At 28.9% G+C, this 26435-nt stretch overlaps 1 protein-coding gene across 9 annotated transcripts in view; it reads left to right on the top strand.

The window, feature by feature from the left end:
• The window catches only part of LOC106683715 (formin-2), a 56041-nt gene that overhangs the window by 21434 nt on the left and 8172 nt on the right, over positions 1 to 26435 (top strand). For 5 of the 9 annotated variants that reach the window (XM_067047401.1, XM_067047404.1, XM_067047388.1 and 2 more), the window contains exons 2-11: positions 4471 to 4662; positions 14037 to 14212; positions 16473 to 16617; positions 18223 to 18374; positions 19900 to 20055; positions 21027 to 22146; positions 22935 to 23031; positions 23191 to 23320; positions 24056 to 24143; positions 24226 to 24287. In XM_067047401.1, coding sequence (XP_066903502.1) covers positions 4521 to 4662; positions 14037 to 14212; positions 16473 to 16617; positions 18223 to 18374; positions 19900 to 20055; positions 21027 to 22146; positions 22935 to 23031; positions 23191 to 23320; positions 24056 to 24143; positions 24226 to 24287 — 2268 coding nt within the window. In that variant the 5' untranslated portion in view covers positions 4471 to 4520. Of the gene's footprint in view, positions 1 to 4470; positions 4663 to 9302; positions 9412 to 14036; positions 14213 to 14656; positions 14941 to 16472; positions 16618 to 18222; positions 18375 to 19899; positions 20056 to 21026; positions 22147 to 22934; positions 23032 to 23190; positions 23321 to 24055; positions 24144 to 24225; positions 24288 to 26435 lie in introns of those variants that run through there. The other 4 variants (XM_067047392.1, XM_067047411.1, XM_014425359.3 and 1 more) reach the window with 4 other exon arrangements.

Here is a 26435-nt window from a genome sequence, read left to right as displayed (position 1 = left end):
ATTTAAAGCTTTTGCTAACTGTTCTTAAATTTTTTTTCTGTATTCTCCATTTCACGTTGTCAACTGCAACAAAAGTTGAAATAAATTAGTATATTTCCACTGTCAATTCAGATATGTAAACATACAATTGTGATTATTATTTAATAATTAATAAACTTGGTTGTAAAACATGGTATCTGATATTTTTGTGAATGTAAGTTGATTTAATACATAGTTGAACAAACTTCTAGGAATTTTTTTTTTTAAAGAGAATAAAAAGAGTATTCATGATGTTGCCAATAATCATAACATTTAACATGCTAAATGGTATAAGTATTGGCTTGTTAGCAGTCTAATTCAAAGTCCAGGTTATATGTTAAGTGCAGAGGAGCTTCTAGTAGGTTTTAACCTTGTAATCTTCACCATGATAATAAAATCTCGTAACAGCTTTGTCACATCATCTTTCCTTCACTTCACTTGTATCTTGTTTCCTCTCCTTTTTTTTTTTCATAACTTTATTATTATTTGCAACTATTACTCTAAAAGAGTTTTAAAAACGTCAAAAAAAAATAATAATATATAAATAAATAAAAAAAAATAAAATAAACTACTGGCAATTAACCCATCAAATTGACAAATGACAAAATGATGTGGAGCTTAGCTGGTTTGTTGCGTGACATCATTCTCTATTTAGCAGGCCTATTAACAGACTCTATCATATTAAATGTTTTTTAATGTGTTTAAATCTTTTTAACATGCTAAAAATAAGGAAATATTTCTCCATTTGACATAACTTTTTCCATTTAATACATTTTAACGTGTTAAACTATAGAATACCCTAATGTTGGTATTAAGCTTTGATAAGTGATTCCTCAAAATCAAAAATCATTATAATTAACAAACATTATAATTGTAAAAATTTTTGAATTTTGTCAGTTACCATGTTTTATGGCCAAACGTCTCGTGTCATAATACCACATTTTTCTTTAGTGCCAAAATTAAATATATCCACTCAAAAATATTCTTGTTAATGAATGAATTTATACATTTCCATACTGTTTAGTTACTCATATTTTGATTGAACAAATTCATCCATAGTTTTTTATTACGTGTAAAAACATTTTCCAAGAATTAATTTGTAATGGAATTTCAATTCTGTCTGACATGAAAATTTATGATATATATTTATATATAATATATGGAGGGTCAGTTGAAAAATTAAATTGGGTGTTTAATTTGAAATTGAGATGAAAAATGTCTTTCTTATCTAGCAATGTTCAATTTTTTTATTTATTTTTTCTAATAGGCATGTACATAATCAAAGAATTTAGTGTTATATTTGTGGGGTCTGAAATAAAGATAATTATTATATTTAAATGAAATTAACCCTCATAGTTATTCATCCGACCTTCCGTATGTATACCAATTATGTTGAATTATTTTTTGTGCTTTAATTTATTATTTCAAGAATAACTTTATTTTACCCTCAATTCTAAACAAACAAAACCGAACTTTATCATGTTTTCATAGCACAACTCTAAATGTTTATTAATCTAATTTATTCTATATTTATACTTGATATAATTTGAATAGCACTAGTAACGTATACATAGAAGGGAATTGATTTTATGACGTCCCCATTAGAATAATGGATTTTTGTTTTAATCATCCAATGAATTCTTAGTCATCAATGAAACATATTTTATTAGTACTGATATTAATTTAACTTTGTTTTTAAGTTAGCATTACTTTGCTAAATATTTCATTAATAGTATTACATTACACCTGAAAGTAAAAAAAAAATATTAATTACCCAAAAAGATAATTATCAATGGAATCATAAACTGATAAAACTAATCCGATGTTCTCATTCAATTGGAATGCACTGAATGAACTGTTCTTTTTGCTTAATTGGAAATGACTTTATGGTAATAATAATTTTACTTGTATTTATTAAATAATTAGTGAGAAGTCTTGTACTAAGGACAGTTTCAATCATACTCTCCATTTTCTTTTTAGAAATAATTTTTGTTTTTAAACCACTTAGAGTATTATTTAATTTTTTTTTTCAAACTCGGCCTTATTGGATATTACAGCATGAGGGCCTGATATTAATAATTTCAGTTTAATAAGTATTGTTGTTTTTTAGATAGAGTTATCAATAAGTAAGTGAATGGTGTCTGTTCATTTATCTAATGTATAAAAATGAATATTTGTTTGTTCGTATTTATGCACTACCATACCGTTCATCCGATTGTGATTGGAGTTATTGCTAAATGTTCAGCATTTTCCCTCGAAGATTATAATCTTTATTTCTAGCCTATAAGCTGGTCCAATTTTTCTAAATTCTTATTTAAGGGTTTCTCAAGATGTTAAAAACGAATATCAAGTTTGTTTTGCTGCTAAAAATTTTTTTACCATACTTGTTATGTCAGTAATTCTGGATTTTTTCAAAACAGTACAAATATTGAAGCACAATGAGGGTTATTATATAAAAACTATTCATATTTTATGTAGTATATATGACAATATCATAGATTATCAAATTGTTCATTCAGTTTATTTTTTCTTATTGTTTTAAACTAAATCAGACCAGTATTAAAAATTATACAGCGAAGTTAGCTGTTAATATTTATGTTACTATATATTAATTGATTTCAACGTTTTAATAGTGATTAATTAATGTATATGCATCCTCAAATATAGCAATAGAGAAGCATTGCCAGGACTGCTAGTGTGTTAATGTGAAGATAAAACAGATTTTTATCTTTGTTAATACTTGTTCTATTTAGATGGTATTAGTTTTATTTTGTAGAGAAATTATTATTTTTTTAAATGAGTGATTATGATGTTCGAGAAGGTTTATGGTTTTTGAGCTATTTGAAGAACTATTTTTTTTTTTTTTGTTCCAGTAATAAGTTTTTTTGAACTATTAGAGGGTCCAAATTTTTTGAAAATCCATTTTTATTGCACATATGAAGTTTAGGGGAACCTCTATTAATAACTTGAGCTTCATATGTATTATTGTTTTTTAAGAGTCATTTATAAGTCAATGAATGAGTGTTTATAGACACGCACACACATACATATGCTATATAGAGGTAGAAATAAAATGGGTTTCCAGGGGAACTTACTCAGATTATTTTAAAATAAATATGGATCTATTGATTAATTTTCTTTTTCTAAGGCACCATTTAATGATGTTTTCTGATTTTATTCTTTCTAGGTTAGTAGCTTTCATACTTCAAACCTTCTATATTTTATTAATTTTGCATTAATAGTATAATCCTCAATAACATATATTACTCAATATATTATTTTTGATAATATAATCATAACAGTCATTTTTGATCAAACTTAATCCTGGAAACCACACATTGCCCAAATTTCCCGTCAAACCATACCTGAAGCAATTCAATAGAATCCGTTATCTCCTTCCACTTAAAACAGGTCAACTCTTAGGTTTCTCTCTTGTTTTCCCCCACTTTGACTATGGCTACCTATATGGTGGACTCTCAGGTAATCTCGAAGCTAAACTTAAACGTCTTATGAATTACGCTGTATGATTTATTTTCGGGATCACCAGAGAAATGCACATAATCCAGTATCACACTGAACTGAAGTGGCTCTATCCATCCTTCCGATGCCAGTATTTCCTAGCTTCCTTTCTATTCCAAGTAAGTAGTACTCAGTGCCTCTCCTAGAATCCTAGAAAACCTGAAATTCAAATTCTTAGTGCAATCCCATACTACCAGGTCCCGTTTATCTGACATCTACCCTTCACCTCACCAAACTGCTGCGTTTGATAAATCATTTTTTCCCTGAGGTGCCGTTCACTGGAACTCCATTCCCTAAAACATATGTCATGCACCAACCCTTCCCTCATTTAAAACACTTCTATTTAACTACCTTTTATTTTACCAATCTAATCCAATATTATAATAGTACAGATATTTTGTAACTTACAATTTTAATAATTTTTAATTAAGTGTGGGTCACATTGTTTGTGGCCAACATATGTTATTATAAAATTAAAATTACCTTAAAATAATTCTAGAGGAACCTAATTTAAATATTCTTTACCTATTTAAATATTCAAAAACATCCAAAACACAAACTGGGAGCAAGTAACTGGTCTGTTGCATGACTTCATTCTCCATTTAACAGGCTCATGTTATATGTTATATAGTTTTAACATGGTAAAAGAAGGAAATATTTCCCTCTTTAACATAAGTTTTTCCATTTAACTCACTTTAAGGTGTGAAACCAAAGATCATGAGTACCTCTACTGTGTAAGGGGAGCTATTAATTTTGATTTAAATTTCATGAGCATTGTCATTTATGAGGTATAGTGATCAATGTCTGTAAATGAGTTGTTATAGATACTTACCGTCCTGTTTAATTGTATACCGATTATACTTTTCCTTATATTATTTAAGAACTTTTCACTGTAATTAAGTATTATTCCAATTAATATTTCAATTTTGATAGGAGGTGGGAAAGATGACAGGAGCAATTCTGAATCAAGAAGACATTCGTCTATGAGCGATACCCCTCCAGAAAGTAACGTATTGAGAAAAGTAGCCAGTTTGACCCTTGACAGAGCTACGCTTGACCAAAAAGTCACCAGGCCTAAGTTTGTTCCTGAGAAGTTGGATTTTCAACTTTATGAAAAATTTGAAGGTATTGTTTTATTTTTAATTTTGTTTCCTAACAACATAAAATGTTCTAGGCTATTCAGATTTCTTCTGTAAAAAAAAAAGAAAAAAAAAAAAAGGTTATTAACAAAACCAAGCAGTTTTTGCTCATAGCTAAGAAAGTATTCATTTTTTTTTAATGGTTATTATATGCCAATTGACTTATCTATTTCTGAAGAATGAGAAAAAAAAATATTACTGCTTCTATTTAATGATTTTTTATTCTCTAAAAATTACTTTAAAAAAAAAATGAAAATGTTAGGTAGGTAACAAAATTGATTTATGAAAAAGGAAATCATATTTGTTCTTCAAAGAAATTAAAAATTAGAAATTTTTCACCTTTATATATTTGGAGGATTTTATTTTTCTTCTGGTGACTGTTGTTCATATAATTATATAATATAGTTATTATAATATAATTATTTATAACTCCTGTACATTTTATCCACTTCCAATGTTAATAAAATTGTTGGAAAGCTGAATGTCTGCTTTACATTAACATAATTTTAGACTTAATGCCCATATTAGGGGGAAATTTTGGTTTCAGATGAAGAAACACTTTTTAAACGTTTTATTTTATATCTCCGGTTCTAAACCACTCCCAAGTTTCGTATAGATCGGTTGAGTCGTGTTGAAGATATTTCTATTTTTTTAACATATAATTTTATTTACTGCTATAAACTAAATAGATATAATATAACATTGATTCATTCATTAAAACAGTGTTTAAATATATTAATTTAAATAAAAATTTCAATTGTATTCAATTAATCTATCTACGGAGTTCTATCTGTGCCTGGAGAGTATGTTACATCGTCTCATATCTTTTATACAAAGATGTATAAAATCGGCAAAAGTGGATCAATTGAAACAATATTTGACCTAAGTGTTGTGTAGTGGGTGCCAAGCGTGGTCACTGACTATAGCTCAGGAGAGGAAAATACAGGTGTGGCAAAATACTATTGCAAGAAGTATTATGAATCTGAGGAAAAGGGACCGAATAAAAAATGCTTGGATCGAGAAAGAAACAGGACACACTGAAGATGACAAGACTGAGCGAATGGAAATGGGCAGGGCATATCCTTCAGTGCGAAGATGACGGATGGTCAAAAATTGCCACAGAATGGACTCCATACGACCTTCAAAGTAGAAGAGAATGCCAAAAGAAAAGATGGAGCGATGTGTTCAAGAGGATGGCAGGACCCCTCTCGTGGAGAGCTGCTAGAGACCGGGTTGGAAGGAGAATTGGAAGGAACTCTCCTCCCAATAGGTCTGGGGATGTGGGTTAAAATGTTGGCCATTAATAAATATTTGAAAACTATTTTTGTTTCTCTTGAAAGCAACTCTGACCATTTCTTAAGTGTAAAATACTCGATGTTTTCTACGAAGTTTTTGCCGTGTGTCAGTCGCATGTGACACCTCAAAGTTACGAAGGTGATAGTGAATGATGAAACTATAGAAGTAGAGCTACAACGGTTTCTTTGTAATATTTTTGTTGTGAGAAGCATTTGAACTGATTTCTATCTATTTATCTTTAGAGAAGTGATTCTATTTCTTTTATTCATAAACCAAAATATGTAAATAATTAAATGATCCAGAAATTAAACAGTTAAAAACATGATATTATATGCTTTATAAACGAAAATATCAAAATAATAAGAACTTACAATTAGCAAAACAATTATTGATTGAAGAAGTGAATTATTGAAGGTAGCATTTGTTTAATTTTTGTATTACTAATTCAATAAATGAACGTTCGATTGTAATATGGAATTTCTTCTTCATCTTTGCATCTTAATTTATTATTTTTATTTTTTTTTTTTTATTCAACTGAATTAGTTCAGATATGCATTTATCATCAAATGTGCAAAATAAAACTTGGTTAATTGCATGTGGGTGCACTAATTCCTTAAGATTTAGGATCAGCAGTTTAAAAAGGCATGTAGACAAAATATGTAATTGCATAAAAATCCAGGCACAATAATTTATGGTAATAAATGCATAGTTGGTGACCCAATTGGCTTATTTTTTATTTAAGAAATATGTATTGGGATTCTTATCTGTTTTTAAAAAACAATTACTGGAAACTATAATAATGAGACGAGGACAAATAATTTTTATATTTTAGAATAATATATAAAAAAAAGTCCTGTCAAGACAGGCTTTTTATCACAAACTTTCATTTTCAAGCTTTCTTATTTGAAAATTAAATTTCTAATTATGAATCATACTATATATTCCTGAATAAAAATTTTCATAAATACAAGTTAATAGCTAAAATTAATATATTAAACATATAACCTCCTAAATGATAAGTTGTATTCTGTATTATTTTTTAATTTAATAAGTATTTTTTGAGGATAGAAGAAAATTATATAATTCATTGTTCCTATGGACAGATAGGATATATATATATATATATATATATATATATCTAGTGGATTATGAATACTTATATTAGAATCATTTGTTAAAAAAATAAATAAATATATCTTAAACAATAGTTTTTGAAGATACTAAGACATAGATTAGCAGAATAACAAAAAATGTTGCCTTCCTGTATAATTTTTTTATGTTCTTAGCGACCGGTTTTGGTCTCAATCTCTTCATTAGGTTAAAATATAACACAATAATCATCCAATAACAAATTTTTTATTGAGTGTTATTTTAGTCTGATGAAGGTCTACAGGCTGAAAAAACCGGTTGCTAAGGAATTAAAAAAAAATACACAAGATAACATGTTTTTATTCTTCTTTATCACCTCTTTAATTCCAAAATCTCCTACATTTTTTATGTAAATTATTGGGTTGTGTGAACCTTCGAAGTGTGATGAATTTATTATCTGTTTGTAATTTTAAGATTAAAAAGTGTGACTAATGAGTTTTTAAAGCTTTTTTTCAGTTTTTAAAACTATCAACAGATGAATATATCAAAATTTAATTAGAACTTTTGATAAAAATGTAGGTAAGAGATTTTGGAATTAAGGCTGGCCATGATTTAGTGATTATTAGGGATTGTATTTTCATGTGACTCAAGTATATATTTATTTTTATATTAATATATAATAACAACATAAAAATATTTCTTTTAAAATAATTAAAAAATGATGGAATTCAAATTAAGATAGGCAGAATATTTACAAAATATCATAAATAACTTAATTGATTAAAAGTAGGTTTAAAATTACAAGGTAGGTTTAAATTTAGTTATTAACCAAAGTAGGTTTTAATTTGTCAAAAGTAGATGGTTTGGCTTATTTTCTGTGTACTTAGTTGTTTTTATACATTGTAAAAATATGTTAAACATATATTGATAGGAAAAATATGTTAAAACCGTTTATCAGTAGCTTTAACAGTTTATACACGTATTTATAATAAAGTAGAAAATATGTAAAACAAAATTGTTAAAATTATTATGAGATGTTCTTATGAATTATAGATGTGTGTATAGAAGTTGTAGAAACAAATATTTGAAAACTTAAAAATCCCATTCATAATTATTACATTATACATATAAATAGTTGACTGTATAATTTAAAATATGTAGAAGATGGTCAGGGTTTTGGTGAAAAACGAACGAAATAGTTTTCAACTATCAATAAATAAATATATTATCAACTATCCATAAGTTGTTGAAAAATGTTTTGTTCTTTTTGACCTCAACTCTGTTCATCTTCTTCATATCATAATTATAACACCATTTTGATGTGAAAGACATGTCAATATAAATTATTTGGATTTAATAATTAAACTATTACGTGTGTAATGTTTTTATGTTATTTTCATTTTTAATGTTACCTTAGAAAATTCCAATTTATATAAAACAAAGGTTTTAAAATTGAATTTTTTTTTTCTTATATCAGAATTAAGGTCACAACATAAATATTACACTGTTTCGAAATGAAAGGTGTTGAGAAATAAGTTATTTAGATTCTATAATTGGACAATTACTAGCATGCGATGCATTAGTATTTTTTTCATATTACAAATCAAAACTTTTTTTTAAAAAATAATATTTTATTTGGAATTGTTGTGTTAAATGAAGGATCTCAGTACAAAATTCACATTCTCCACTTTAAAATTTAAAACAAGTTTTTTGAACTAGCATTTTGTTTTGAAAATATAATTTAGTCTTGCAACACATTGAATTTAAAAAAAGTCAAGTTTAAAAGCCTGCTTTTATTACACAAAGACATCATTAAAATGTATTAACAGTTGTTAACTTCTTAAATGAATTTTGCTGTCAGACCCTTCAAATATAATTTGCACATTTTTTTTTTTTTTTTATATTAGTAAGCTTTTTAACCAATTAACAGCTGTTATTTATTTGTCTATTTCTATTACTTACGATCCTAACCTTACTTATTGAAGTAATGAAGATTTCTATAATTCGTATTTTATGAAGTTTTCTTATTTATTTGAATGGTCGAAAAAGGTGTCTGATACTCAAGGTTTTCTTATAAGAATATAATCATATTCGTAGAAACTTTAAAAAAAAAAATCATACAATTTTTTTTTTTGTAAATAACAAAACAAATCATTCCTTCAAGACAATTGAACACAGACTGGACAGCATAAAAGCTAAGAGTAGGTCACCAATGGTGGTGTCATGTTACATAATTTTGCATATATTTTCCTGTGTGTAGGAAGGGAGAAGTTTGAGAAGGAGTCTTAAACTGCCTAGCAAATGGAACACACCCTTCGAAACTATGTTAGAATATCCGTTGTTTTTAAAGGTATTTGCCATAGAAAAAACAAAACAGAAACTGATTAATTTTTTTTCTTTTTTAATTAACCTCTTAGAATAAATAAGTATATATATTATTTTCACATACACTTATAGTTTATTTATTGACTGAGCTCCTAATATCTCAAATAAAATAATTCACTAACTAAAAATTAATATTTTTGGAAAATTAATTTTAAATGCTATTGAAAATAATTGTTATGAATTTTAAAATATTAAAAAACAAACATGCAATGAATTTATATGCATACATATTTAAAATAAACATTAATTTAACTAATTTTTGAAGAGAAAATGGATTAAATAATTCTAGATACTGTGCTAGCAAGTGACCAACTGATTCCAGGTGGTCTTATCCCCACTCCTTGTTGACATTTTTATGGCTTATTGAGCAAGTTTAGACCTTGAGGTTTTTAATCAAGAATAATAATAATTTGTTTTGAGATCTTTAATTCTTATTTGGTTGTTTTTATTTTGTTACATCTGTTATATTCTTTTTAATTTGAGCATTACCAATAGTCAGTTCATGTCGAGTTGTGATTTCAAATTGAGTTTTATTTATTTTACAACCTGTTTATTTTAATTTAAAAAAAAAATGGCTTCATTTATCAGTGAGCCATTCAAATCATTCTTTACAATGTATATTGTTTTTCTTGCTTATGTCGGGACAGATTTTTTCGTATTTATAGTTGCTACTGTTGTCAAATTATCTGCTAACATTGTTTTTAGATACTCTGGTACTTTTCTTTTCTGTAGTAGTTTACTTTTGATGTTTCAGATAAAGAGTGTGGGTTAATTAAAAACTGTATTTAATCGAATTAAAAAATAAAAATTGTTGGCTACTAGTAATTTTTTATTTAAATTTTAAAGTAATGTTTTAATGAACATTTATAATTATAATGTTGGTTTTTATAAAGAAATAGGATTTAATTATTGTATATTTTAGAAATTCTTGTCTACTAATATAATTAAAATTTTAATATACTAATGTCAGTTTATGATATTTTTTTCTTTTTGAAATATTATATAATTACTTTTTTTATCATTGAATTTTTTACAACGATTTGATTAAAATCTAAATCGACTAGCACACATTATGCTAAATGTAAATTTCCCATTATAAAATAGTGTTGAAATTTTTTTAAATTAATTTGTATTCATATATTATTATAATGAGGTAAAGCTATCATAGATTTTAAATCTTGTACATTAGTAGCAATAAATAAATTAATTATATATTTAATCCTTATGATTTAAGTTGCCATATTAATATTATTGGTTAATTAAATTATATTGTTTAAAAATAATGTTTTGTTGTGTTTATCATTAATTAGAATAGCTTTTACTGTCAGCATGTTCAAAAAATTATTTTTTTAGTCTCATAAGTCATTCAATATCATTATACAACATAATTATGGAAATCTGGGGGAAAAGTGAGGAATAAATAACAAAAAATTATCTGTAGAATAATGAATAATAATCTGATAAAGAAAGGAATAATTAATAAAATATGTATTGAATACAGATTGATTAGGATTCTTTCTAATTTGTAATGCTTAATAACATGTTACTATAATATTCTTTTATGATATAGTTCTTCAGTTAATAAGTCTTTGCAAATAGTAAAGTTGAAAGAGCGTCTCAAAATTAAATAGGCATATGTTCTTATAAGAAAGATCAATGATTTTATGCATCAGAGCATAAAATGAAAATAATATATAACAATAGAAAAAAATTTAAATGAAGGAAGGATTGGTGCAGCAAATAGATGTTTTTATGTTGTACAGAAATTACTAAAGTCCTTAATTTTTTCTGAAACTTTAACTTAGCCAAATTCATACCCATTCTTCTTTATGGATCAGAAAGTTGGATAATTCTTAAGAAACCTGTGGTCCAACTTACTGCAGCAAAAATTAAATTCTCAAGAAAATTATGGTAAAATATTTTGGATTGATGATCAACATTCCTTAGATGAGAAAGAAGAAATAAAATGTAGGATCATGGCAGCATATCGATCTTATTTCAATCTAAATAAACTTTTGAGTAGCATTCTACTCAGTTGCACGGCCGAGCTCAGAATCAATAAAATTCCCATCCAAACTATCTTAACATAAGTGTCAGAAAACTGGACATTACATAAAGCATTAGTTGAACATATTCAATGACCCAAACGAAGGACTGGTTCATTTTTACTCAGAATAAACCATGACCTCTATACACTTTATAACGATCTGTTTTCCCGATTTGTAAGATTGCAAAGAATTAGATGGCTGGGTCACTCAATCAGAATGGATGACGAAAGGCTGTTCAAAAGATTCTATTATGGAAACCCCGATGGTAGGTTTCCTGGAAGACTTAAGGGAAGATGGTAGGACATCTGTGAGGACCTGAAGAACAGGACTCTCCATCAGGCGAGCTATCGACAAGCGGGACTGAGGAAGAGCAGTTGAGCTGACCAAGGTTACACATTCAGGCTCACACTTCAATCACACCTAAAAGCTAGCCTTTGATAATGAATGAATAACTGATATAGTGTTTATTGTAATGTCCTTTTTTATTATTATTATTAGTTAATTTTTATATATAAATAGTTTTTATTATGGTTTATTTTATGTATCAAAGTTAATATTTGTTGACTTTCTTTTATTAAACCAAAAAAACAAGCTAACCAATTTCACAATTCAGAAGCTATGGAATCGAAAACAAACTTGTTTCAAAATATTTAAAGATGGTGGCAAGTGTTTACTGGCATGTTGAGTACGGTAGATTAAATTGTTTGCCACATTTGTTGTTTCTCTAACACGATTATAGTGCAAAGTAAATCAAGAAGAAATATATATATAAGGTGATAACAATTATTAATAAAATATTAACATCGTGAATCATCGCAAGTGAATTAGAGTGATTGTGCTACAATCGATTTTTTTTAATCGACGAGCGAATGTTACAGACAGAAGAAAGGAAATTGGACTCTTTGTTTTTGAACACTTGTTGTGGGGTTGCCGAAAGGATGATATCTGGAGGCAGGTGGGTCTGACCACCCTTTGTCTACCTGTAGTGGTAGATATTTGTAAAGAAGATATCAAGAGTCAGCAATCATCCAAGAAGAAGATTGTGTAATTAAAGGAAGAAAGAAATCTTTGTTTGGATCACCGGTGGATTGGACGTATCCTGGAAGCTAGAAGAGGACCAAGAAGCCCTTTTCTTCTGTCAGTGGTAACATCTTTAGAATGAAGACATCGAGAATAGTCATTCATCAAAGAGGATTATATAATTGGTTAGTGTTGCTCAACATAGAATTTAAGTATAAGCGGTAGCAGTGTGGTAACGCGCCAGTCTACAAATCCACAGGTTGTCAGATCGAATCCCCGGTCCCACCCGGGCTTTTTTCAAGCACAAAATAATGCAAAACTCACTGACAACCTCCCCCTGGGTATTTGTGAGGCTCATTAGCCAATGGGTGGCACTCACAAAAAATAGGCGTGGAAGTGACGAACCCACCCTGCGAAAAAAAAACATGTCAAAAAACGCGCAATGTATTAGTAAATGCATCGTGTAGAAATATGATGTATTTACTAATGCATCGTGCGAGGACTTGGACCTCCATGGTCTGTTGCCCATAAAATAATAATATAAAGGCACAGAACCTTTGAAGAACATGAGTGAGTGATAATTTTTGGAATAGTTATTATTTGCTATTATAATTTAATTTTAAAAAAAATTTTTTTTTAAAAAAAGTTAATTGATAAGTACTTAGTATCATATACTCCCTTCATTATCAAAGGCTAGCTTTTAGGTATCTCTTGAGGCTATTAAATTTTCAGTGATTGGTTAAAAAAATGTTTTTTGAGTTATCACATAAATTACATGATTTATTGTTGTTTCATGAGTCCAAAATGTTGATTTAAAAAAAAATCTTATAATTTATGTCTCTCGTGTTGTTTCTGTAAACATCTTGTTTTTTTAACTACTGAATAGTTTTGATAATATGTGATGTGACAATTTTCCTTATAACCTGCTAAGACCAATACAGTAATTCTTTGCTGTATCTTCACTAATATTGGTCTGATAAAGATTTTGTTATTTAATATTTACTTTTTTGTTTATTTATTTATTTTTTTGTTTTATTTTATTTTATAATTTAACTGTCCTTTCCAAGATCATTTGGCATTTTCCAGGAAATATATAGATCTAAAATTAACCAAAATAATTAATAAACAAAAATGTAATGGTTTTCCATGGTAAATAGATTTATATATGATATTTTAAAAACATTAGTATATAATTCGTTATTACTGGCCCTTATTAATAAAAAAACATTATTTTTTCTGTTATGCAATAAAACAAAATATTGTTAAGGAGAAAATTCAGTCATTCTGGTGCTCATTATTTGTTGGTCATATTGATATTCAAAGTTTCTGTTACTGTAGAAATATCATATTGTTAAATATCGAAGATTGTTGTTTAGGACAACTTGGCTGCTCTGAACTATTTCTGAGTGAGGTTATTAATCTTTCTTACATCACTAAGTCTTTGATGTATAAATTATTTTGGTACAATGTGGTTTTGGTACAATCTATTTTTTATTATAATCAAGTATTATTATTGTTACAGGTCAGATGCTTGTCAACTGGCTTTTATCTGCCTTTGGAAATGAACATTATTTGAAAACTGTCCTACAAACTACTGATTGGAAGATTATTATAGTTCAGTTTTGTACGCATCTACTCGCAGCAGGGGTTTTACGGCAGCTTCCTGATAAAGACGCTCCACCCGAATCGTTATTCAGAGTAAGCTATTTTAATATAATGTGTTTTTGACTGCCAACTAAGAAATATTTATTTGCTTCAGCAATGCTGATAATATTTTATAGGATTATAAATGAATCTTCAATTTTTATAATTCATGGAGAAAGTTTTTGCTATCCGAATATTTCGAAAACTGAATGTGAATTTTCGGCTGTTGACTCTGAAAATTATAAAAATGATGGAAAAGTTAATTTTTTAGTGCAAGTATTTCTTGATTTATAGTGATTAATTCATTCGAAACTGCCTTCATAAAAAATTTTCAATAATTGAAAAATCATTCCATCTATCTTATTATTCTAAATTTTCTTGCTTTTTAGTAACCAATTTTAATCATCTGGAGTTAATTTACATATGTTACTTCAGGTGGATGTATAATTATTCATCATGAAACTAGGATAAAATATTTATAATACAGCTGCCAAATAGTTAGAACCCAAAAAATTTCTACTCTTTGAAAGTTAGAGTCAAAAAGGTTTTGTACGTTCTGAAGTTAAGTAAATGTGATTGTAAAAAATATTTTGTTTATATTTTCACTGGTCTATGTATGAAATATTTAATATGAAGAAGTATTACGGTCGTGAAAAATTTTGAATTTTCAACATCTAATGACCCCGGAATCCAAATAAGCATGCCATACAGAATTATCTGTTTATGTGAAAAGCATAACTCAAAAATTTATAGTTTTACGGAATTGTAGTTGCAAATTTAAGGTAGGTTTAATTCTGGGATATAACCGAAAACATTTCTTTAAAATTGACCTCATGTGAGAGAAATTTGATATCATCGATTCTAACATTTTTTAATATTTTTTTTTAAAAAAAAGCTCTTAACAATTTTCATAGACTCTTTTAATCAATGCTGAATTTTCAAAACGGTTTCCTATAATGTACCTATAATTTTTGAAGAAGTTTGTCGGGGGGTGTGGTCAGCAAAGAACAACATAAATAAACAAAACCATATTTATTTATTTCGGGCACAAAATAAATAAATATGGTTTTGTTTATTTATGTTGTTCTTTGCTGACCGCACCCCCCGACAAACTTCTTCAAGCATTAATCTATGGTCAACTATCTACACCTCGCCTATAATTTTGTTTAATTGAAATAATTTAATGTTTCTCAGTGTTAAAAGTTATAAAAAATGGTTAAATATAAATCTTGAAAGAATTTGTTAGTTGATTAGAGGAGAAATATTTTCCCAGATTTAAAGTGAATTTCCGGAAATTTTTTTTTTTGTTGTGCATCGACCAGCCTACTCCCTACAATTGTCTGTTTGAAAAGTCGGATAAGTGAGGCTACCAGGTAGAGCGGGTTTCACACTGTTTCTGGCGCTTTGTAAATATTGCTCTATTTAACTATCCTAAGTCTCCGCTTCCACTTTTAAGAAAATATATCAGAAGTAGTATAGGACCGTGGTAGCCTTTTTTGTGTGTTAATTTTTTACAAATTAAATGTTTTATGCTTTTTTCATAACTCTCCCAACTTTTACAGCAATAATTCATAAGATTTAAATTTTTCTAAAATCTTACATTTGAGTATTAAGTCAGGAGAGTGATGAAAAAAGCATAATACAATTTATTAATGAAATAAGGGAGCAGGTGGCTCAGTCATAAGTCACTATGCTACTAACTCCAAGGATGACCTGAGTTTGAATCCGGCTATGGCAGATAATTATTTTCTGTTTCACTGTAGCCATAAGTAACCCCTCCAGAGTCCACTAAAATAAGTACTTTCATTGGGTAAAAATCTGGTGGTCGAGCGTGATTCTGACCAAATCACCTCCTGGCACAGCCGTTGGTCTAGTAACAGTATTTCCTTACCAAGTAATGCACCCTAAACCCTTTATGGTTTGTAGCAGTACAGATTTATTTATTTTTTAAAATTGTTATATAAATAATAAATTTATAAATTAAACAATTTATAAATAAATGTTTTCATGGCTTTTGTGATAATGATCAGTTTTTTAAAAGTAATTTTAAAATATTTAATGCTGGTTCCTTAGGAAGAAACCCATTTATTTTGACTAATTATTTGGATATTTCGACAATTATACATATCCTAGAACATTCCAGGTGTTTGTTTAAAAGATAAAATTAGGGGCATCATTCATGTAAATTGAAAATCTTCTAATACTTTTATCTTCAATTACCATAATTCAAATATTACCTCTATTTCACGATGCTTTAATATAATTCTACTATTTGAGAATTTCTATAACTTATAATCATTTGTATAATTTTCAGCCTGATTTAATGTATTACTGGGCTCATACGGAGGTTGTGAGTGCTGCTCCTCCAACTCCTGGGCGATTATCAACAATATCTTGGCCGCCTCCTATGTCTCCGAATTCCGACACGTTATCTGATTATAACGGGAAGACAATAATAGGTAAAAGAACTCACCTTAATTTATTACTTTTTATTGTATTTTATTTATTAGATTCAGATAGATGCCAGAGGCCACTTTTAGTTTTTTTTGGTTTAAATATTTCCATTAATGCTTTGATAAAGTAGTAGGGGAATTGTGCCACAAAGTTGGTTTGGTTAAATAATCTCCATTTGTTGTATGGTAAAATTAATCTGAAAAGCTTTTAAAAAGTAAAATCTATCTATTTATGAGTTTCTGTAATAAAAAATTTTTCGAAAAATTAATTTTTTTTTTTTTTATTTACTGAAAAATGTCATAACAAATGTTGCAGAATAAAATAAATGCAACAAAAAACCTTTAAATAAATCTATAGCAATAACTGGTAAAATATACATTAAAAAAATCAATATAACAGTATATAATATATTAACACTTTGACTGCGGTTGATGACACATTATTGGCTAGCCATGGTAACTTGAGAGCATATATTGTCATCAAGGAAGGTCACTTTTCTAGCTTATGTTGGAAATCATGGGGAGACTTCCAGCACCTCCCTTTTACTTTGGATTGCCCTGAACTGTGTTTAGGACTGTTCTAGTTTCCACCAGCTATGATCTTTCTGGATTCTGATGTCTGCAGGAGTTTTTACTCTCCTTCAAATTTTTTATGATAAAATTTATTAAGATTTATTTTTTGAAGTATATAAATTTATTTGTGTATTATATTATTTTACATACTTCTATAAAAAAAACATTTTTTACATGTTCAACAGGTTTTTTTTATTTATTTAAATTTTTTTTTTGTTTTGGATTATTTCATGTTGCCTAAATGTTTTATAGAAAATGTCGTGATATGCAATAACTTTCTAGAGTCATTCGGAAATTCAGTTAAAAAAAAATGCAAATCATTCATGTATCAGCTGATTATGTACATAGATGCACGGGTGATGACTATGTGTTTTCATGGTTAAAAAACAGCTATTTATACTTTATTTGGCTAAATATTATATTTTATGCATTGCAGAATGCCTATTTAAATGGAAATAATAGGAATATAAAAAAAGAAAAAAAAAATTCATTTCAAGTGGATTTCCATGGGAGCTCTTGTGGTCAAAGTGTTAACAGAAAATTTTTACTTGAAGAAATCAATTAATGAAATTTATATTAAAAAAATAAATGATCTTTAAAATCTAAGATAAATAACACTAAAAATTACCTATTAATGTTCATAGTACATTATAGCAAAATTTCAAATATAAATAATGAAAAAACAAGTGGCTGTTAGTCTAAATAATAATAAAAATATTGAATCAGTAGAAAATAATTACGCAATAAAAGAGAAGCAGAAATGAGTAAAACATATAAGACTTCTTTCTTTTTTTTAAATTCACTTTCCTGAATAGACTGATAAAATTAAGATTAAGAAAATTAAGACTGAGAATAGGCACAAAAAAAAAATTATAAATTAAATTACTGAGGGTTTTGAATCAACCCTTTTATTCAAAAGGCCCTGCTTTGAGCTGGGAGTCCTACTTTTGGTGCATTTATTTTTTATTTATTATTGTATTTAAATTAAATTGAAAACATGTACTATCTAGTTATAATTAAGACTCTGTTGTACCCTAGATATATCGCCCAGTAGAAGTGACGCTGACACCGAAGTGACTGCACTCGCGAAGAAGGTCCATGAGCAAAATCAAATAATAAATGATCTGCAATCGTGTATAGATAAACTTCAACAGGAAAAAGAAAGAACAAAGACTTTAGCGGATATTCAAGTAAGTAAAATAATTTTTTTATATGCAGCGTGTCCCATATAAGCAGGATTTAAAATTCATGAATTGTGATATAATTTTATCTTATTATTAATATTCATCGGATGAGATCATCACAGAAACCACTCCCCCTTTCTAGCTCTCCTTGATCTTAAAAACAATATGAGTTCTTGACATTTGTTTTAAAAGTAATTGTAATATATTTCTTTGACTTGGAAGAACACAATCAGTATGAATTTTTATTTGACTTCAACAAATTTTTTCTGAGAACCAGTGAATTTTTATGAATTATCGGTATTTAGGGAAGAAAATGTATTCTAGATTTTAGTTTATGCAACAATTCAAGTGGAAGGAGCTGCTGTGATCTATAGGTTAGCTAACTAATTACTGGAATCCTGGTGGACAAAGTCCAAAGACTGTTCGAAGAGCTAAGCTCAGGAGTGGATAATGTTCTTTGCGAAGGAATATCTTTATTGACATTGATACTGTTTTCGTATAGTGTAAAGTATGTAGTAGGTAAATGGCAGATGAGGAATGAAAGGACTTCAAAAAATATGATAAAAAATTTTGGAAAAAATTGCAAACATTTTAAAAAGAGGTACAGGTAAATTTTTCAACTATAAAAATGTAATTTTTTTTCTTCGATTTTTTGTGAAATCTCCTTTTTTGTTTTGAATTGGAGAAAAAATTTTTTACTTCCAATATTTTATTCATTATTTTTAGATTTAATAACTTATAACTTTAAAATACTTTATAAACTTTAAATAAAAAGGAAGGGAAATTGAGAAAAAAAAGAAGCAATTGACTGCCAGTGCAAAAGGCCGAAAGAACATCTTTCACATCAGCGTAAGGTCATTGCGGGATTGGAACTGCAGGTGATTGTCTTAGGATTGGTCGTTTGTAGCTGAGCGAGTTAAGCGACTGCAGCAGTACCAGTTCAAATCCAACCTGAGTGGGTCCACTTTTATTTTTCCGGTGGTCTCACAAAATGAAAACTTGACCCCCCATCATGGTTAGAATAGGTTGGTTACTTCTTAATAAACCCCCAGTATGTCAGAAATGACTAGAAATGGGCTCATTTTCTCATCAAAGTGATTGTCTTAAAAAAGATTTGATTCCTTTCTTGGTTAATTGAAACAGGTGTGTGCTATCTGTTCAACCTTGCCATAATTTTGATTTTATGATTCTGATCTGCTCTTTCTTTAATCACTTGGTAGTAGAACATGAGTGAAACCAGCGACCTTGTAAACTTCTTCGGAAAAATTCTTCATTGGGATGGGTTTCTATGGTTTTTCGTACTACACCAAACATCATAAAAATATTGTGATTAAAAAAGTATCCTATATATGTTGTGTGTTTATCATTACAACATTAATAGTCAAAAACATTAAAGAGTATGATTTCGAAGTTTTATACCCAAAATTATTTATTCCTTCTCATACCCATTCCTAATAATTTCCTTTTTTTTAACTAAAGTACCAAAGATATATGAAAAGTTTAGCGGTTAATGCTTTTTTTCAAATTGCAGAACACTTGGTTGAATGGATTTGAAGAAATTTGGGAAGAAAGATTTGAATATGGTTCTTCAAAGAAAGCTTTACTCGATTCTTCCATAGTGCGTCATCCAATTAAATCTATATCGCACGAAAATTCACCCTTACATTATGGACTTAATACTTATGTTGTAGGTACATCAAGTGTAGCAGCTTATTGCCACTTTGCTTTTATTAGTCCCACATCATATTCTATTGTAGTCGAATGTTTGTTTTAAAGAGAGAATACTGCATTTGTCGCATATAATTCTCAGTTGAACCAGAAGAAATGGCTTCAGCACTGCTTGGCTCGTTGGGTTTGTTTAATTCTGACAGCTTTGCATTAGATGCTGCTTTACTGCTCATGGCTGACGGAATCATTTAATTACACAGTTGCAGCCCTTTGTCAATATAGTACTTAAAGGTCTTGTTTGTTGTTGTAAGATTCACTTTTGTAGTTATTTTTATATACTGCTGTGTATAAAACGCACTGAATTAGAATTGAATGCCTTCAAATAAGGTATTTAAGATTATACATGCTGATCTGCTGTTTTTGGAACACACTGAATTAGACTGCAATGAATAATATAGCTTTTGTACTTGTCCATTTTCATCTTGGAGCATGAGCTCCAGACTTGGAGTTGAAATTTGTCAATTTTCCTGTAGACATATATATATTTTTTGTTTATTAAACATAAAATTGAAGTTATTAATCCACTAAAATCAAATGATAAATAAGGTTAACAAAGTTAACCTTATAAATTCTGTGTTGCATACTTGTTTCAACAGATAGGAAGTTGTCATGACAATGATTATGGTCACCATTCTACATACGCACGCAAGCTTTTAGTTGTATAGATTTTAAATAATTTCAGATATGCAATTTTTTTTTTTTTTAATATATTAGTATTCAAATTATCAATTACTTAAAATTATTTTACAACAAATTTTAATTATACTTAATAATTTTTTATATATAGGAAGATGGTCAGGGTTGCTGGTCAAAGGAGAAAACCCTTTTCTGAAAACCCTTTTTTTGACCGCAACCCTGATCATCTTCCTATATATCAATTTTTACGGTCAACTATATATACATATATATTAATAATTTTTTGTTTTACAGTCATTGACCAACAAAGTGAAAGCTGATTTTGATTCACCTTTAAAGGCGAATAAAAATGAAGAAACCATCGCCATTAGAACGAAAGATGAACTGTTGTCTCCAATTAGGGAAATTATCAATTTTAAGCCATCATCCTGCAATAAATCAGTTCAATGTTCACTCGAAAGAACAACAGAATTGTCTAAGATGACGCAGACACAAGATAAAGATTTTCCTATTAAATCAGCATCAGAGGTAGAGGAAACAGCTCTTAAGACTGAAAAAGATGCCAAAGAAAATGCAAGGAAAGAAGTGAAAACACCCTTAAGAAAGTTAATCACTCAAAGCCAATTAGATGATAAATCAGCCGTATCCCTCTCTTTTGCCATAAACCAAACGTCCGAAATCAACGGTATTCATTCAAGTTCATCAGACCCTCCTAAACCTTCATCACTAGGAAGTAGTGATGACTTACTTTCAAAAGAAAGTCACAGTCAAGGTCAGATTCCTTCGACTGTAGTTTCTCCACCAATACCTGTTTCGAAGGAACCTCCACCACCACCGCCACCTCCTCTCCCACCACCCATGTCAATGGATGGTGTTGTGCCTCCTCCACCTCCGATGATGGGTAGCGGAGCTCCACCTCCAATGATGGGTAGTGGACCTCCACCTCCACCCCCACCTCCAATGATGGGTAGCGGACCTCCACCACCACCTCCACCTCCAATGATGGCTAGCGGACCTCCACCACCACCTCCACCTCCGATGATGGGTAGTGGACCACCACCACCTCCTCCACCTCCGATGATGGGTAGTGGACCACCACCGCCTCCTCTACCTCCAATGATGGCTAGTGGACCACCACCGCCTCCTCCACCTCCGATGATGGGTAGTGGACCACCTCCTCCACCTCCAATGATGGGTAGTGGACCACCTCCTCCACCTCCAATGATGGGTTGTGGACCACCTCCTCCACCACCTCTGATGATGGGGAATGGACCTCCTTCAATGATGGGAGTACCTCCTCCGCCACCTTTGACAGGAGGATCAACAGGTGCTACTGGTATTATACCAGGACATCCTACTTCTCCTGCACCACTCCCTGCACCTCCTGTTGGAGGATGGAATGCTCAAAAGTCACGTAAGTTTTCTTTTAAAAACATTTTATTTTTTGGACCTGAACCTTATTCATAGAGTCATTTTAAATAAAACAGGAATGTTAGAATTATAAAAAGTTAGCAGACAATTATTTTAATTTACAGTTTTACACTCTATGGTCCTTTTTGCTATGCGCAACTGTGAGAAGTCACAATAGATACTGAAATTTCTTGAGAGTATCTCCGAAATTATTTCTAAAATTAAATATAGTGACAGACGTTTATCCTACTAGCCTCAAACTACTCAAAATGAAGGTTTTCTATCACTCGTGTCTCTTTATTTCTCTCAAATGACTGATGAACATGTGTCCAGCATTAAGTTTGTGGATGAAGTTCATAATTTCCCAAACTTTGTTTTTTCAGTTTATCTAATTATATGAGAAAGGAGTAGTGGTGAAGGCTTGGGTAGAAGTTAGAAAGTAAATGAACACATCAGGGTTTTGCAATAACTTGTAACTTGAATTGATGAGGCTTGGGTATCCCTCATGTCTCCTCTCTATTGTTCAGTGTGAAAAGGGTTTTACAGTCTTTACAAAACATTTAAAAATTAAACTTATCTTTGTGAATTAAAATTTTTTTTTTAAAGTTTTATGTAAATATATTGATAGTTTATATTTAAAGAAGTTACTTATTAAAAAATATTTTAATTTCCACCTTTTGTACAGATCTTGCTGTATTAAGAAACTTTTATTATTTATTATTATACAATAATACAACATATTGGTTAATTATATAAATTAATTCTTGATTAATTTTAATCTAACTTTCCTAGTGTTTCGAAAGGAGCCTAAGGTGCCACCTGTACCAATGAAGCCACTTTATTGGACGAGGGTTGTCATACCGATGAGTGTAGAAGAAAAGGAAAAAAAGTGAGAAAGAAATTATTAAACGTTATCCATTAAGAATTATTTTTGGCTTAATCCAAAATTAAATAAGATTGAAATATTTCTGCATTATAAATATGTTCTGTGTGTGAATATAGATTCTTATACAGATAAAATATAGATACATATTTTTATTATGTTCAGTGAAGCATTATGGGGAGAATTGGAAGAACCGAAACTAGAGGATATAGATGAATTTACCAAGCTGTTCTCTCGTCAAGTTATTGACAGAAGGAATACGAAGAAAAAAGTTGCCAAACCAGCAAAAGCTGAGGTATTTATTATTTTATTATCAATAACTAATTGTAATTATTAACTTAATTAACTACTTATCTTTAAAGTTTATTTATTCTTTACAGTTTAAGATTGTAATGTGATATGTATTAAGGTTGTGTCTCAATGTGACTTTTTTTTTTTTTATATCAGAAAGTACACATCAGCTAGAGCGGTTGTTTTTAACCAATGGTTTATCTAATGTATATTGGTATGGTACATCTATTATCTATCCATCTAATAGATATATGGTCTTATCTAATATATAAAAATCTATATTTGTTTGTTCATACTTTATGCAATACCATACCATTTATCTGATATTAATCTCAAACTTGTTAAAGCATCGAAATACCATTCCTATTAAAAAAACCTTAGGAAAGCTTTAAATAGCACTAGAGGGGTGTAACAGTTCAGTGTATAGATGCTGGAGGTTTTTGTGTGATAATGTTTTTTGGGTCATAGAATGGAGAAATGCTTAGTATCACATTACCTAGGGACTTGATATTAAGCATATTGAATACAAACTTAAACATAAACAAATAATAACAAACATTTTTAAAAAATTCTACATTTGTTATAATAAAAAGTAAACTACTTGTTCTGGTCAGAGTTAATGTAAAGTAGAATTCTTTTAAATTTACGTTATGCCTTTATTAAAACTGAAGAAGAACTATTCTGTCTATTTCTTTAATTTTTCTCATAAAGACCAACTATCAATTAAAAAAAATTTCAGGTAATCAAAATCCTCGACAGTAAAAGATCTCAAAACGTTGGCATCCTGTCGTCCAGTTTGCATTTGGACTTCACAGAAATCGAACACGGTAAGTTAAGTTCCATGTATTATAGAGAGTTTAATTAATTTACCTTACTCCATGTACGTGACGTTAAATATTATTTTTACAGCAATTTATCATTTTGATACTACAGTTGTGAGTTTAGAATCCCTTCAACAAATATACGATGTGGTAAGTTTGCATTTCTAATGTAATTAATATGTCATTTTAAAACAGAAAAATAAATAAATAAAAGTTTTTATCTTAGCCTCCATTTATTAGTTTAGATTATTATAATTTTCATTGCACATAAAATATAAAGTGTTCTCAAATTCAATTTTTTTTCCCCTAAATTATTATGTTTCAGACTTGATAAACCATATTTTTTTTTTTTTTCAATTTTCAATTTATATTGATTAAAATTAAGGTTGTTTGCAATTGCATAACGATGGCTAATAAGTGATACCCCATACCGTGGATGGGAGTTACTTTCCATGACCCCAATAAAGAAAGTAACCCCAGTCTATGGTACTATCCTTAGAATATGTCCTATCTAATATATAGAAATGAATATTTGTTTCTCCATACTTAATACGTTTGTGATGAGGCTTTTTGCTAACTGTTCAGAATTTTCCTGGGAAGGCTGATTTTTTCAGTAAAAAAAAAAATATATATCAAAATTAAGCATTTTTTGGCTCATGTTTCCAAAAGTATAAATTTTTTTCATGGTTTCTTTCTGAAGAATAAGAAAAAAGATTTCCGATTGTATTAAATTATTCACTAAAAATTTTTTTAAAAAAATTATAAAGATATCAGTGAAGTTGGTCAAAAATTTTTTTAAAGAAAAAAGCAAATCATATTTCTTTTTAGCATCGTCTGAAATCCTCAAATACCATTTTTCAAAGAAATTAAATATTAGAAAATTTTCACTTTGATATATGTGAAGAATTTTTATTATTTTTTATTCTGGTGAACATTGTTCATAACTCCTCTGAATTTTATCCAATTCCTACATTAATGTCTATCTCCACTCTTAACCTAACCTACTTTTCAATATCATACTAATATTTGAGCATAGTGAGGGTTATTATATGATACTATTCATATTTGATGTAGTATATATCTGACAATAACATAGATAATCAATTTGCCTAAAATAATGAGAAAAAATCAACTAAATCGGACCAATATTAACGATTATACGGCGAAGTTAGCTGTTATTATTTATGTTACTATAGTTACTGCCTTATCACTTCATTTCTATATTAATTTATATCATAGTTTCAATTGTTTTCAATTAATCCATATTCATCCTCAAATATAGCAATAGCGAAGGATTAACGGGTTTATTTGAACTGCTAGTTCTAAATAAAATCAAAATGTATGTCTGATGTGGTACTATTAACTCTAAGCAGTAGTGTGTTGGGAATCATATACACTGGTTGGTTTCCTTCAAATATATATATATATATATAAATCATCAACTGTTGACAGTGGTATTAATTTCTTCTGTTAAATTTTGTTTCTGTTTATTAATTTCTTCTATCAGCGATTTTCAAAAATTTTGAACTTCATCTCTGTCATTATATTCAAATCTATTTTCAAACATACTATTCCTGAAAATATTTTTGATAATTTGTTTAAAATTCTACTTATTCCCAGTTGTTTATTTACTGAGGTCATTTTACTTGGGGCTTTTATATCGACAATATATAAATTAATATTTTACAAAAGATTTATTTTTGAAAAACTTATGTTTTTGTTAAAATTATATGAATTAAGAATTTTTCCATTTATTATTTCTTTAACTAAATTAAGAATTTTTAGTTAACTTATGTTTAATCTTCAGAAAAAATCTGAAATTTTCACTTCTTTTACCTGTTCTTCCACTTATATCAACTTCGTTCACAATGAGACTTATATTGCTTTTCAGTGCATTCTACTTGATTTTTGTTTGACTATTTTTTTTATTTTTTAGAAAATCGTTGATTGACCAAGTGTAATATATAAAAGGAAGATGGTTCGGGAAGGATAAAAAAATAAACTCAAATAATAATTTAACTATTTAATGTGAGCCAACATTTCGCCCCACTTTACAGGGCTTCATCAGGGCTAAAAATATAAAAACAACTAAAATAATGAAAAAAAGTGAGAGAATAGATAACATGTAATATAAGTTAACTAAGGTGTGGCTTGAACTGGCTCATGTCTACATCGGGGTGTTGACTTTTATTTCTGTGGTGGTCACACGAAATGAAAATTTAACCCTCCAGCCTGGTTAGAATAGGGTGGTATCCTGTAGGCAACTCAGTATGGCAGAGATGACCAGGAAGGAGGTTA

Source organism: Halyomorpha halys, unplaced genomic scaffold (assembly GCF_000696795.3).
Source record: "Halyomorpha halys isolate HHAL.00 unplaced genomic scaffold, Hhal_1.1 Scaffold507.1, whole genome shotgun sequence".
In the NCBI taxonomy this organism is placed as follows: domain Eukaryota; kingdom Metazoa; phylum Arthropoda; class Insecta; order Hemiptera; family Pentatomidae; genus Halyomorpha; species Halyomorpha halys.
Note: the sequence above shows the minus strand (reverse complement) of the source record. Positions and strands in the feature narration are given on the sequence as shown.